At 34.6% G+C, this 16,728-nt stretch overlaps 1 protein-coding gene across 1 annotated transcript in view; it reads left to right on the forward strand.

The window, feature by feature from the left end:
- The window catches only part of LOC118198831 (glucose dehydrogenase [FAD, quinone]-like), a 100,167-nt gene that overhangs the window by 65,884 nt on the left and 17,555 nt on the right, over positions 1-16,728 (forward strand). The window contains exons 9-10 of the mRNA XM_085814128.1: positions 13,786-13,934; positions 14,044-14,227. Of these exons, the coding sequence (XP_085670254.1) occupies positions 13,786-13,934; positions 14,044-14,227 (333 nt within the window). The remainder of the gene's footprint in view (positions 1-13,785; positions 13,935-14,043; positions 14,228-16,728) is intronic.

Here is a 16,728-nt window from a genome sequence, read left to right on the forward strand (position 1 = left end):
CGCTCCTTGCACCACTGTAAATGGTGATGCCGATGGCCAACTTTCAAAGGGATGCAGTGTTCAGGACGGCAGGAGCATAGGCCACCTTTGTGAAGGTGTTTGGACACAGTAAACCACGACAATTGTCGCCGCTGTTCACAGTTGTTGAGCTGTGGCGCTTGCTGACTGGTTTCGGACTCTTTTCGTCTGCAGGACTATATATCGATTATTTACTGCAGTTGTTTTCTTGGGACGGCCACCACCAACCTTTCTAATAGCTGTACCTAGGGTATGGAAGGTGTGATACTTCTTTGGCGATATGAAGCAACTGCAATGATGGAACACATAAAAAAACTTTATTTAACACTCAAAATGCGACATACAAAACAAGAAGGGAAAAGAATTCTAACATTTAAAAATAAATTACATTCTTCGTGCGAGAATCGCACGTGGCACTCGAGTCTGCTTTCAAATATTGCCATTCACAAATACCTTAATGTTCATCTATTTAAATTATTTAAACTACAAGATTTTAATAATATGTAAATAATATGTAAATCTGTTACAACCTCTCCCCCAACGGAGAGACTTTTGCCGAAGGGAAAAGTTCTGTAAAATTCGAAAGTTTATAAGCTCGGCTTGCTCAAATGCTTAAAGAGAAAAGGTAATTTCTCTTATAAATTTACAAATTTCAGGGCAAAATTTTTAAGTTTCAAACAAATACCTTTACACCACATTTAAATAGAAAGAAATGGAGAACATTCAAATACATCAGCTGAGTATACATTAAATAATAAAATAAATTCTAAACGTGGTTACATACACTAAGTTATATTACTTAATTCTACTCAGAACATCTACGTTCTTGTGCAATGATCCTTTGCGATGAATGACCTTAAAATTATAAGGTTGTAATGAGAGTGCCCAGCGCATCAATCTAGAGTTACATTTGGCGTTGGATTTTAGCCAGATCAAAGGGTTATGATCAGTTTGAATCAAGAATTCTTGCTGACCATCCAGATAAAAATGCAGTTTCTTGATAGCGTAGATGATAGCAGCGCACTCCTTTTCAGTAGTACAATAATTCTTTTCAAACTTAGCAAATTTTTTCACTTATATACAAGATAGGATGTTCACGTTATTCATCATCTATTTGGCATAGTACTATACCCATGCCATTGTCTGATGCATCGGTTTGTATAATAAACCTTTTATCAAAGTCGGGAGCATACAGAATTGGTTTCTTGCATAGCAACTCTTTTAAATTTTTAAAAGCTTTGTCGCATATTTCAGGCCATTGTATATTTCCTTTTTTTGTTACCCCCTTCAAAGCGTCCGTGAGGGGTGAAGCAATTTCCGAAAATCTCGGTATGTACTGGCGATAATATCCTACTAGTCTTAAGAAAGCACGTACTTCTGTTTTGGTTTTAGGGGTAGGATACTCCTTTACAGCTAGGATCTTTACTTCATCCGGGGTTCATTGTCCTTGTCCCACAACATGGCTAGGTATCTCACTTGATCTTGTGCAAATTTACATTTTGATGGTTTTAGTCGTAAATTTGCTTTCTGTATTCTCTCTAGAACAGAAGTTAAGTTTTTAAGGTGCTCTTCCCAGTTTTCTGAGTAAATGGCAATGTCATCCAGGTATGGTACAGCGAAGCCTTCGCATCCAGCCAAGACTTTAGTCATAACTTTGCTAAAAAAATATTGGGCATTTTTTAATCCAAAGGGTAAAGGTAGAGGCCTGAAACTTCCAAAACTAGTTACAAATGTTGCATATCTTTGGGCTCTTTCTGTTAACGGAATTTGCCAGTAGCCTCTAGATAAATCTAAAAGGGTAATATATTTTGCTTTTGCTACAGTTTCGATACGTTCTTCAATATTAGGCAAAGGATAGTATTCAGTTTTAGTAACAGCACTGAGTTTACGATAATCAGTACAATCCCGAGGATCCTTTGATGAAGATTCTATCAAAATCATGGGAGATGTATAGTCCGATTCTCCCGGCTCTATAATTTGAAGATCGAGCATTTTCTGGATTTCCTTTTTGAGAATTTCAGTCTGTCGGGGTGACAGTCTGTATGGCTTTGTATGTATTGGTTTGTTATTTAATAGCTCAATATTGTGACAAACTAAGTTTGTTAGTCCAGGATTATTTGAAAACCAACCAGAATATTTCCATAAAATCTTTCGTAAATCTTCTATTTGCTCGGGTTTCAACCTTTTCTCGAGTTCATTCTCCTCTATGATGTCCGAGAAATTTAATATACTTGGATTGGAAGGTAAATGAGGAATGTCCATTTCTAACTCTTCTTCCACTTCAGTTATCATATTAATCATTTCTGGTCTTTTGTAATATGGTTTAAGCTTGTTAATGTGATATACTTGATTTAGCTCATTTTGTTCCTCGAAACTTACAATATAATTGGTTTCTGAAATTTTCTGCTCTATTTTTCCAGGTCCTTTCCACTGTACTTCTAGTTTACTTTGACGATTCGTTGATAAAACAAGAACTAAATCTCCTCTAGCAAATTCTCTTTTCACTGCGTTTCGATCGTACCATGTTTTCCTCCGTTGTTGAGCTTCTTTCATGTTTTCCATGGCAAGTTCTTGGCATTTCTTCATTCGACTAATAAGTTCGAAAACGTAACTGACAACATTATTACTTTCTTCAATCGGTTCTAGCCACTGCTCATAAAGTAAAGTGACTGGCGTTCGTAGGTTTTTGCCATGAACTAATTCTGCTGGTGTAAAACCAGTGCTTTCGTGTGTGACTGTTCTGAGAGCAAAAAGAACTGATGGTAGATAATTCTCCCAATCCGAAGTCGCTCCTATACATATGGTTCTTAACACCCTTTTTAGCGTTATATGGAATCGCTCAACGGAATTACTTTGCGGATGATACACAGAGCTTCATTCTCGTCTATGATGTCCGAGAAACATGTTTAATGCCGAAACGCTCCAAAAATTCCTCTGTCAAAGCACTGACGAAAGAGGTCCCCTGATCTGTTTGGATCACTTTTGGGAAACCCATACGACTGAAAATCTGTAAGAAAGCATCAATCACAGATGGCGAAGAAATGTCTGTCACCACAACAGCATCTGGATATTTGGACGACATACACAGAGCTGTAATAATATTTTTTTTCCAGTCTTTGAAATAGGTAGCGGACCAACGGCATCGACATTTATTTTAGTGAATATTTCGGAAATTACTGGTACTAATGTCATTGGAGCCTTCTTTTTGTCATTTCCTTTTCCAGCATGCTGACAAGCATCACAGGTTCTTACAAAATCTTCAGTTTCTTTGTAACACCTCGTCCAGTAAAAATATCTAACAAGTCTGTCTTTGGTCTTTTTGACACCCAAATGACCAGAAGTTCCTTCGTGGCACATTTTTATAATTGACGGCTTGAGTTTTTCAGGTATAACGACAAGCTGTCTTTCAAAGCCCATTTTATCCGTCGTTTTTTTAACTAAAAGCTCTTTTCTTGTCAGACTATAGTTCTCATTTTTGCATGTACCTTCTTTAACTTCTTTGATGATTTTAGACAGTTCCTTATCAGTAAGCTGAAGTTGTGCAACTTCTTCTGAGTCAATGTTTCCCAGCTTCATGAGAGCTTCATCTTCCGTATCTAGTTCCGGTAAATTATCTTCTTCTTCAAAAACATCTCTGGATGCTTTATTTTCTTCCTCCATCGGTTCCAAGATCTTCCCTGCAGCTATTTCTCTTTTCCTTTGAGCTCTAGTAGAGACAGCATTAACCTGGTGAGGACAACTATCAGGCTCTTTTCCTTGTTTATTCAACAGTGCAAAAGTTCGATTGCCTAATAAATACCTTCCTTTATCGAGTTCATTTCTAATAATGGCAGCCTTAGTTATTACTCGCCAAAGATCGCAATTTAGTTCGATCTCAGCCAATGGTAAACAGGTTGGATTCAAATCTAATGGCTGTTGCACCCACACATTTTCACATCTCAGCATTTCCGGCGTGATGTATTTGCGACAAACTATATCAATACTAGCACCTGAATCCCTTAATATAGGAATTTTATGACCATTTACGTAACCCATACTAGTATAAGGTAATAGAAATTTATCCTCTGGTTTTGCACTAATTCTGTTAAGATTAGCAGAAGTTTCAGTACTATTCTTAAGTTTTGGATATTGGGGTCTTAAATGTTGATAGGACCCACACTGATAGCATTGTGGCATCTTTCGTTTTTCATATTTATCACCTGGACGTGAACTTCTAGGTCTATGAAACCAGCTTTGCGAATTAAATCCTGATGACAATTTTTTTTTTCAGTTTTATTTTTATTATCTGAACTCAATTTACCTTGAGTTAGTGTATTGTATCTTTCTTTCTACCGATCCACTACAGGCTTTTTTTGAAAGTTTCCGCAAACGTTTTCATAAGCATCAAGTTCTGATCAAAAGTCTTAACTCCTAGACCAGTTACCCATTCTTTGCAATAATTTTCTATTTCATAATTGAAATCCACCCATGTGGATTCGGTACTCTTTTGATGTTTCATAAATTTCTGCCTAAACTTTTCCGGGCTTAGTTTAAACCGTCTTAACAATAAATTCTTCACGTGTTCATAGTCTTTATGGGAGGGTTCTCTAGCTATTAACTGGGTTACTTCGTAAGGAAGTAGTCCTAGTAAATGAGATACAAATTCTTCTTTATCAGTTTTAGCCCATTCTGCATGCCTCTCAAAACAATAGCAAATATAGACTGATATCTCCTTTCTTGTCATCGAATTTCTTCATAAGGTGACGCAGCTCCGTTTTCGGCCGGATCTGTCCGGTATTTTGAGACTTTGTCTCTGCTTCAAGTCTTAATCTCTCTAATTCATATTGTTCGTTTCTTCTCCGCTCTTCTGCTTCTTCCTGTCTCCTACGTTCTTCTCGTTCCCTTTCCTCTTTCCGTTCTTCTCTTTCCCTTTCCTCCCTCTCTTTCCGTTCTTCTCTTTCCCTTTCCTCCCTCTCTTTCCGTCCTTCTCTTTCCTCCCTCTCTTTCCGTTCTTCTATTATTGTGTCTAAGACTCTTTTGACGAATACATCATCATAATCTCTACTTTCAACAATTTTCTGTTTTAAATCGACTATTTTCGAATCTGCAGTCACACGAACTCCCAGTTCAGCAGCGAGATTTTGCAAATCTTCCTTACGAGCTCTTCCTAAGTAAGAAATTGTTTCTATGTTTAAAATTAACGAACACTGTTTTCTTTATACTTCCTCAAAATAGCTCAATTCAATTACTTTAATTAATTAATGCAGTCAGGAATCACGGAATTAAATGCACTCTGTTAAATACGTATACCTTAAAAATGAAATATTAAAATTATATGAAGTTAATTCTCTCTACCACATAAATTGTGACTAAAATAAGAATAACAACATAGAGCAATATATATATCTACTGTCTGAACAACTAAAATGAATATTAAAAATAATATCCAAAACGGTAAAAAATAAGACAATTCAATATTAAACAGGAAGTAATAATCTAGTATCACTAATATTATGTTCAGTGATGAACTAATAAAATAAAAATACGCACGATTATTCGATCTCAGTCGGTGCCTCCAAAATAATTATGACTGTGATACTTCTTTGGCGATATGAAGCAACCCCAATGATGGAACAAAGAAAAAACTTTATTTAACACTCAAATAGCGACATACAAAACAAGAAGGAAAAAGAATTCTAACATTTAAAAATAAATTACATTCTTCATGCGAGAGTCGCACGTGGCACTCGAGTCTGATTTCAAATATTGCCATTCACAAATACCTTAATGTTCATCAATTTAACTTATTTAAACTACAAGATTTTAATAATATGTAAATCTGTTACAAAGGCTTTCTAAACGCGCGAAACGCCACTTTTGTTGATTCCGAACTCTTCAGCTATACTGGTCACACTTCGTCCCTACTCCAGATTTTCGATCATTCTTCCATTTGTGAAGTCATCCAGATCATTTCTTCTAGCCATTATTTCACGGAAGAACTCCTTGCACTTGCAACGAATGTCTTTAATTAACGTCTTTAAACGAATGTCTTTAATATGGTAATCTCGAGTTGAGCGCGCCGACCGTACGCGTTTTATGTACGCTCACGTAGCCTGTGACTTTTTTTCCTTGCATTTGCATACGCATGACCTTTCTACTGAATTGCGTGTTCATTGTACTGAACGCAAGAACAATTCTACAATTTCATGGCTATCTGATTAAAATTTACATTGTTGCTTAAGTTTTGCACACCAGTGTTCTACTGAGAAGGAAATAAAGAGCTACAGTGGCTCGCATTTCTTTTTTGGATATTTTTGTTTTTTATTTGCAAATATCAGTTAATAAATTTTAGAAAACTCACTTAATTTTTCTTTCACATATACTATCGATCATCTCTGTAAAAATGTACTTGTTTAGAAAAAGGTTATGCAAAGCTTTTTTGTTTAAGTTATACAAAAAGTTATACAAAACGACGCAGTTTGTTGACAGACTAATTAAATTTGAAAGATAAGCTAAACATCTTACGTTTTGCTAAATGAAACGATTTGAGAACTGAGAAGTTTGCGGGAAAGAATCAAGCGAAAATTTTGGCATTCCTATAAATGTTGCCAATCTGAATGCCTTTCTGATCCGAAATTAATGAATGCAGAAGTATCTTAGAGCTTTATTTTAGTGGCATTGCTCTTTTCGTCAAAGATCTCCCGAACACACTAAAACATAAAATTGCTAAATAATCTGCGAAATAATGAATTATAAATAGAATGTTACGAGGGAACATTTGGGGTCGAATCTACAATATTTACCTGAGTTAAAGAGAATTAGAGCAATGTCACGTGATTCTGTTGAAGCACTTGTTATCTTCATTTGTAATGATTTATTTCCTCTAGAGTTGCAGTACTTAAAGCTTTACTTTATATAGCCTGCTTATTTAGGAAATCTACACAAACCAACAATTCTTTTTACTTCTATAAAACTACAACTTCTTACTTTTCCCGTAACAATTATTTTTACTTCTATTGTCTGTCTTTATTTTCTGTTTCATACAAGTCATCTTCCTCAATGCGTATTTTTTTAATTTCGATTTGAATTATATGATCTTTTCCACTTCAGTAAACTAAATTTGCTGATGAAAATTTTGATTTCAGCACCTAAAATCTGAAAAATACAAGTATTACACACAAATAAAAATTATACACGAAAATGCAAATCTGCAAAAAAAATTTAACAAAATGAAACAGGAAATAAATAATAAATGATAAAAAAGTACACCATAAAAAATACCATAAAAAAACATAATACAATTGAAGGGCTTGCAGTAAGAAGGGCCCAGCTTTCATGGGTCTGCTTAGTTTTAAAAAAAAAAATTATTCTTTGCAGTGGAGTAAAAAGCCATTGAAGCAGCCGTAAAAAATGAATTTTACTAGCACTTTTGATGGGGACAAACGTTTAGAACAGCGGTCGCCAACCGGTGGTTCGTGAAAACGTTTTGATGGTCCGCAGAAAAATTGGGGCATTATTTATATTTTTTATGAAGATTCAATTTTAAAAAAATGACGAGTAACAAAACCTATTCTGGAATATAAGGTTTTTTTTTTTTTTTTTTTTTTTTTTTTTTTAAGCTACTACTTTTAGCGAAATTCCTTCTAAATTTAGCGACATTTTAGCTACTTTTTCAGGTGTATCTAGCGACATTTGAAAGTGAGAGTTGGCATCCATGGATATGCTGCTGTTATCAATAATAGAGCGATCTCTTTCCTTTTGAATTACAAACATATGCTATTGCAGTCCTTAATAACACAGTTTTTCTCCGTGTCAATTGGCAACTTGATGGATTTTTTATGAGAACCGTCTGCATTCTTGTTTATCACTGGAAGTTTCAGTTTTTGTTTTGTCTAACTGTTGATCGATGGCGCCATTGCTGAGTTAGCGATAATTATTATGTTTACAATAATTAAAAATTCGAGGCGTAACACTTTCAGTTTATTGATATTGCTTTGCGTTTGCCGGTTTGTTCTTGCTTTTCGTGAAGTTCCTTTCCAGTGATATGGAAATGTGAAGCTTTCTGTACAAGAAGGTAAGATTTTTGTACTTTTCGTATAATTTTTCAATGTGAACGAAGTATGTGTATCAGGGAGATGATAATAGTGTTTTAATTGTTATTCATAATCAGGGGCGTAACCTGAATTTCCATAAAAGCATCCTGATGAACACCAAATGTTTCGAAAATTATATTAACAAATGAAAATTAGAATTACATGGTATTGGAAAGTTGAATATTGTTTTTGTGTATTAATATGTAGTTTTGAAGGTCTGATTTAAGTTTTTTTTTTTTAAATTCATATTAATGGTCTGCCAAATATAAAATTATATATGCAGTGGTCCGTGAAGTTTTAATGGTTGACGACGACCGCTGGTTTAGAACATAAGTTAAAAAACAAATTAGTTAAGTTAAAAACGAATTTTTAAAAATTTTTTAATTTTTTAAAAATTTAAAAGTATGTAGCTGTGCCCTTCAATTAAATATGAACAAACTAGCCGCTATGCAGCCAGCCTTCGTCTGGCTTTTAAATGTACTGGAAAACAAACAAACGTCGTATCTTAGTACCTCTCGACAAACGTCCAGTATCCAAGAGAAATATTAAGTTAAAAAATTGCACAGAATTATCGCCCTCATTTTTCCAAGTAGCTAAACTGCTGATATCAATGATCCGAGTAGCTACAGTGCTGAATCAGCAACAATGGCAACAGAGATATATCAGCAACAACGGTTGCGTGCTATCGATCAAAAAACATAAAATAAAAGAAATCTGATTCGAATTTTGAAAAAAATTGCTTCAAGGTGCACTGACTCTTGTCTAGATTGCACCTACAGGAGTTGGACAAAAATATGGAAACACCTTTAAAAAAAACATGTTTCTTTGCTTAATATGGTGTAGGAAACCCGTTGGCATCCAAAACAGCTTGCAGTCTTCTCGGAATGGATAAATACAGTTCCTGTATGTTTGCCAAGGGAATATTATACCATTCTTCCTGCAAAACGGTGGCAAGTTCAGATAACGATGTTGGCGGTGGATAACGAGAACGCACTTTCCGTTCCAATGTAGACCACAAAGGTTCGATAATATTCAGGTCTGGTGACTGTGGTGGCCAGGGGAGATGGGACAACTCATCCTCGTGCTCAGAAAACCAGTCCTGGACAATGTGAGCTGTGGGAACAGGGGCTTTGTCGTCTTGGAAGACACCATCACCATCGGGGAACAAAGTTTGTACCATGGGATGAACTTGATCGGCCAAAATGTTCACATAAGTCTTGGCAGTCATGTGCCCTGACACAGTTATCATGGGGCTAGCAGAGAACCACGATATGGCTACCCAAACCATAACAGAACCCCCGCCATGTTTGACTCTTGGCAACAAGCAGTCTGTATTATAGGCTTGAGATGGCGTTCTCCAGACGTAAACTCGGCCAGAAGTGGGAAACAATGTGAAAGAAGACTCGTCAGACCATATTACTCGATTCCACTGCTCTATAGTCCAGGCTTTATGACTTAAACACCACCTTTTCCTGTTACGGGCATTAGCATCACTGATGAGTGGCTTCTCAATTGCAGCACGGCCAGCAATTCCCTGTTTATGAAGCTCCCTTCTAATTGTTTTGGTACTCACAGGGTTCGGTAACACAACATTCATTTCAGCAGTAACTTTTGCAGCTGTGGTCTTCTTATTTTTCGTCACAATTGCCCTTAATGATCGTCTGTCACGATCACTCAGGACACACTTTCGTCCTCGCTGTGATTTAGCAGATGATGTTTTTCCGCTTTTCAAATATGCGGAATAAATCTTCGATACAGTACCTCTTGAAACCCTAAACACCTCGGCTACCTTGCTTACGGAAGCACCTACCATACGTGCTCCAACAATTTGCCCACGTTCGAAGTCTGTTAACTCTGGCATAATGCAATGACAACCTCACATAACAGTACTCCGACAACAACTGAACTGTTTAGCACATTTACGAAGTTGTATAGGTGGCGTCAGTAGTCAAAAACGCCAGCACCACCTACATGTTTCATTAAAATCAATCTTTCTTTTCAAACATGCATTTCATAAGGTGTTTCCATATTTTTGTCCATCCACTGTATGTACCAAATTTCGCAGCCCTGGGTCTATTAGCTTACGCGCAGCACCAAGGAAAGCACACACACACAGACAGACTCTTCTTTTTATTATATGTAGAGATTATGCACAATTACTTACACAAATTAATAACAAAACAATGCGATGTTACACATTTTTGTAAAATTTTAAAATATTGTTTATAATTTGGCTTTTATGTAATTTTTTTGTGTTATGTACTGTTTTTATTTGCTTGTTTATTTATTGTTAGCTCAAACGAGCGATTACTCTGCAAACATGATTTCACATTGATTCACTCTAAATGCGTTGTTTCACTTTTGATTCGAGTCTGTTGCCATTCGCCAAAATGTAAGACATTGATACATTGATCTTTCAAACTGAGTCTATCTGTTATAGATTAACAGACTAAACTACTGAAAAGCAACAGAAGCAGTTTTTAGGAATTTTTATTCAACGTTTGAATCTGCTTGATTTTAATAAAAACGCAATAAAATTCCTGATATATCTAATTAAAAACATTAAATATACAAATACATATTTTTTCACTTTTTAAATATAAAAAATATACAACGTTCCAGTTAAGTCTAAATGTATCTTCATCGAGTATTCTTTAAAATGTTTCTCTCTTCCACGTGGGCTATCTCTGTTTATAATCTCTACTGATAAACCATATTATAAAATATATATTAAATTTTATATAAATAGTAAGGAAATATAATGATATAAAATTTAATATATAAATATTAAGGAATATTTTAAAAGGAACTATTCAAATTTGAAAGATTTTACAGAGACAATAATGAAGATTATAAATATGAACAAAGACAGAATTGGAATTCGGCACTGAGACTCGGATTTTCGACTTTATTTGCTTTTTCTTATACTTGTTTTTTTTTTTTTCTGGCAAGTCCTATTTTTTTATCACACGGCCGGCTTGTGCCGGCTACGAGGATCGGGGCTGTGCTTTTATAATAATAATAATAAAAAGAAAATCTGAAAGGTTTCAGATTTTAAATTAAGTCCAAATGGGCGTTTTTTAACGTTTTGTCTATTACCTTTATTTATTAAATATCACGTTCTTCGCACTTACACTATAAAATTCAGTTGAAAAGCAATATCTCAAAATAGTTTTAATTTGTGCGTATCCTTTCGAATTTCCGAAACAGAGTCTCGCGCGCTGGAGATAATTTTTTTTTTTTTTTTTCTGTACAACGTTGCCATGGCTCGCTTTGAAATCCTTGAGTTTGTTAATCAGAAACTCTCTAAAGTTTTACAAAATATGAAATTGATAATAAAACAAATTCCAAATTTTAAATTTGGGCTTCCACATGCCCATATTCGCAGTAGGATTACGTCATTCAAAATTCGATGGCTCTATGTACCGTTGTTTTATCACAATGCGAGAAATATACATACATTTATGCAGATTTTTCATTAATTAATTTCGTCAAGCATAATTTGCAGGACTCTAACATTTGGTGGCAACAGTTTGAAAAGTGAAATGGACATTTATAGTGAACCAACGCCAAACGAAAACAATAGTCCTTCGGGGACAAAGCCCCTTTGGACTAATAGTAAACCATATTAAACTTTAAAAGAGCCCTTTTGGACGACTATTAAAGTCTGAACCCTTTCAGATTTTTTATTTATTTATATTTAGTTGAGTTTGGAGGATAATTTGACCATTGATTGCTTATTTTGTTTAACTTTGAATCTGTGATAGTTATTTGTTTTGTCTGTGTTTATTTCCTGTATTACTTTATAAGTTCGTATATTGATGCTTCATACGTGTACCTAATTTAGAAAATAGGTTTTGCAGGTGTTTTCTTTGTTCTTTACAACTACCTTGGACCTAATATGAAATATTATATAATTATATATAAAATATGTATTATATTTTACATATATTATATTTTACTACTACTCTATTTATAATTATATACATATAATTATAAACTATTTATAATTATACTACTCTATTTATAATTATATACATATAAATACATCTATTTATAATTATATACATATAATTATAAATAGAGTTATATAAAATAACACGCAAAAATGTACGGGATGACAGAAAAAACAACGTTTAAAAAGTTCTTGAATGCAAGATGTCATTCTTTATCAAATCCTAAGTAAAAGAAAAGGCAGTTGTATTATATAAACAAAATATGCTTAAAAAAAAAAAAAAAAAAAAAAAAAAAAAAAAAAAAAAAAAAACTTCTTGTCCCTAAGAATGTTGTGATAAGGTGGCAAATCCGCCCAAATGATGGAAAACTCACCGAAAAACGGATCTGAGGATCCCCTACTATTATTTTTTTAAAATTTGAAACGATTGATATTGAAATTATGCACATATATCAAGTATAACAGGAGATACAGATAGGGGTCTCCTACTAGGCTCTGGTGACATGAAAAATTTCATTTTAAAAGAAGTCATTAGGTTTATTCATAAAGAAGTTACCGATGTGCTGTTTGTTTGTCTCCAAAGAAGTGAACATCAAGCCTTTCAGAAAATTTCGAAGTGATCTGAAGAGGTGAAAATCTGAGGAAGCAAAGTCTAGTGATTATGGGTGAATGAGGGACGAAAAACATCTTAGGCATACTCAACATGTTTTTGTCTGATATTCATCGAAATGTGTGACCATGCATTTTCATGTTGGAAAACAACACCTGGGTGCTTTCTTCCAATATCTTCTTTTAAAACTGCATCTAGGAAGAATATTTCCCCGACTTCATTGTCTGATTTGGAAGAAACAATTAACAGTGTACAATCCCTTTGTAATCTCAATATACACAAAGCATTCTTTTTTTGCGAAGCAGCCCTCTCGATATGACTGAAAGAGGTTCATTTGGTCTTTTTATTGTAACGTTGCTGAGTATCCCCTTCTCATCTGCAGTATTCAGCTGCTTGAATAATAAAATAAAGAACTCTTTAATTTTATTTCAGCAAGGATTCACATACTGAGGCTCGAGTAAGCATTTTTTGCTCGGTTAAAATACGAGATATCCATATAGCGACTTACATACCCAATCTTCTTCAAATGATTATGTACCATACTGTCTGACAGCACGGTACATTATCATTTGAAGAAGACTGGGTCTATCGGAATATCTAATCCATTTGATAGTTCCTATATGACGTGGATTTTTAAAGACAGCTTCTTTTAATAGTTCTCTGTTTACAGAGTATTGTCGTCCAGAGCTGACATCCTCGTCGAGATTGAAATTTCCGCGCTTCGAACCCACCATCGAATTGTTTCATTAGAAACTGGACTTTGTCACATACAGAACGTGAGACTGTATGAAGCTAAAATTCAGTTCAGAGCCTTTGTAGACTGTTATGCTATTGAGCACACCATTTGATGATAACAGGTTTATACCTTGTGATCTATGGTATTTCTCCTGTGTTTTGGAAAATTTTACCCTATATGTGTGTTTATTTAAGCTACTTTTAGCCGTTTATGTTGCCAGCGAAACTTATTAATCTCAAGTAGAATAAAGTTTCGAATTCTCCTGTTTACGTGGCCTAGTTACTTAAGATCGCTACAGACCAGCAGTACACAACAATTTTTTTATAGTTCGTATTTATTTTGGATTGACTAGCTTTTCCTTTGTTTTGAATGATTCCCTTTCTTTTGCACACAGGCTTCTTGGCTCACAGTGGAGTGGAGGCTGTGGTACGCCTGCCATCTACTGGAGATCGCGAAAATGGAAATAAATTGTTTTTAACGCTGTTCAACTTGGGCTCTGTAAATGAACCGCTCTTCACTTCCATTGCAAACTTCAAAAAAGATGTAAGTGGAATTCATTTTTCCTTCATGTGTCTTTTGAAAATGATTACATCAGTGCTTCTTCTTACTTGCTGTGTAACAACTGATTGGAACAGAAGTAAGTTATTTTTAGGCCTTCGTGGAAACATTTCCCGATTCAAAAAATGATTCTAAAGAAGGCTTCATTATGTTGGCTTCATGTACTCATCCAGTCAGCAAAGGAAAAATCTTTCTGAAATCGGTTAACTTCTTGGACGCTCCCCTCATTGATCCTAATTACTTAAGTGAGACAGAAGATGTCAAATGTCTCATTAAAGGTAAGCATTTAACTCTTACTATGAATGAAAATCTGAAATTAATGCAACTTTTTAAAAAAATAATAGATGAAAAATGGTTAATATACATCCTTTGTCAGAAACGTTTCAGGACAAAGTTTGTAAAAAAAATGGAAAATTGCATTTACCAAGTAATGATCCTAGCTGCTAACAAAGTAGTCTCCTTGGTTATCTATACACAACTGCCAACTTTTCTGGAGATCTTGGAAGCAAGCGGGGAAATCTTTAACTGCGATGCTTGCAAACTCATTTGTTACAACCTGTTGGATGTCTGCGATAATCTTGATGAAGCTTTCTTTTCAGTTACCTTTTCACTCACAAGAAAAAAATCACAATAATCTTGGACACAAATGTGGGATCACGTCTGGCTCTATCCAATAGTTTAGCAGAAATTCTTCCTCTTTTCTCTTTCTGTTCATCTGTTAGTGAGTGAGGCACGATTCTTGCATTAAGTTTCTGTTTCCCTAAATCTTCGCGTAAAATCTTATGACAGACATAACGATTTAAATTCAGTTATTATCATATCATACGCACAGTTACATGACGGTCTTCTTGCAATAACTGCCTTAATGCTCCACGCATCGGTATCAGCGCTGGGATCGTCTTGCATAGAATCTCTGCCTTCACTTAAACTTTTATGCCAGTCGAAAACTCGACTTCTTGAAAGTATCTCATCTGCATATGCTTGTTTAATCATGTGCCATATTTCACTAGGGAAAGTCTCGAGCTTAACGCAGAACTTAATGTTCACGCTTTGCTCACAATCAACATCCATTTGTCACCTTAACGAATGCGACAACAATCCGAACAGTATGTTGGTAATCCCTGCCACCTAGTAAGTCTGCGCGGACACATGGCCAAGGTCATTTCAAGTAAGAATACATACCAGGTAACATAAAAACAAGATTTTTTTCCTCTTTAGTACTGCAAACTCAGAAATTTAAAAAAAAATTGTCCTGGAACTTTTCTGACAAAGAATGTATATCTACACGTCTTAGCTATGTTTCAGCATATGACCCAAGACTCCTTCCATCGTGGCATCAGTCTCAGTATACTTTGTTCATAAAAATCTGTTTTCGATTCACATAGCCACTAAACGGTTCTGTGAACTATAAGATTAAAATGATTTTTGAGGGCAGTAAAATATCGAGAGCCACAAATAAAAGGAACAGAGTTATGTTTGCCTGAATGGCAATTTCAGAAGAATATTCTAAGAGTTTGATATAAAAATTGTACCTGTAGTTCCGTTTAAGATGAAGTAATTATATGTTTACAAATTTATCCATGTTTTTAAAGTTGGATTTTTGTTAAAAAGAACTTGGTTTTTGCTTTATTTAAATTACGTTCGGGAAAATAATTTCATCTCAGTATGAAATGGAAACAAAAAAAGAAAGAAAGAAACCTTACAGCCATCTACAGTTGACTGACTGTTGTATCGAAGCATTAGCTTTTTGCTTTATTTCATAAAGCAGGGAAGATAAATTTCATCTCAGTATGGAATGAGGAAAAAAAAAAAAAAAAAAAAAAAAAAAAAAAAAAAAAAACCAGAAAAGAAACCTTACAACCACTACTTTTATGTCATCAAGAAGATAAAAATATGTATGTCTGTAAGTTTTAATCCAAGTTTTTCTAGCCCACAGAAAACGGATTGCAAGTCGTTGCTCTTCATTTGTGCACAACACTAAACGTACTATAATGCACGCTTTCTCCTAATCGGTCAGCGATACGCTATTCTAACTACATGTATGCTAACTTTTAGACTACCTAAAAGTCATCCGATAAATAATGCGGTGCTTTTCTTAATATACTTCTTTTTTATTTTTCAAATTAAGATAAACAATGTAATTTTTAATCTAAAATATAGTCTCCTTCATCCTCTGCTACTTCCTAAACAATTCTAGCATTTTGTTCCACCAGGGTTTGCAAGATGTCCTCGTCGAACTCTACAGATCTTCCAGAAAGAAACTTGTCATACAACTCGGAATTTCTAGATCCTCTTAATAGTTATTTATTTGAACTCTTAATGAAAAATAGGTTATATGTTATATATAACAAAATATGCTGAATATGCTTCTTTGTCACGAAAACATAACTGTTAAACTCGAACTGCACTCTTCAAAACTTGCGTTAAAAATAAGAACGAGGTAAAATTACTACTTAAACAGCGAGTGGCTGCGAGAAGTTTATCCAATCCTTCTCCAACTTTTAGTTCAATTGAAAAATCCACATTAAATGTCATAAAAAATATGTATAATGATTTTAATGAAGTCAGCTAAATAAATTTCACGGGTCCGGCCAGTAATTAAAAATGACTGAAATGAATGTGCTTTAATTGCTTTTAAATCGTGCTGTTTCTTAATTAATAACAGAAAAGATTTGAAAGAAAAACTAAATATTATTTTACACTTTTCTGAACGGCAACACACTGCCGCGTGAAAGAAAAAATGCTTCAAATCGAGCAGTAGCGACACATTCTATTAAAT

This window comes from Stegodyphus dumicola, chromosome 3 (genome assembly GCF_044657685.1).
Source record: "Stegodyphus dumicola isolate Sdum_Otavi_A_Nest chromosome 3, ASM4465768v1".
Classification (NCBI taxonomy): domain Eukaryota; kingdom Metazoa; phylum Arthropoda; class Arachnida; order Araneae; family Eresidae; genus Stegodyphus; species Stegodyphus dumicola.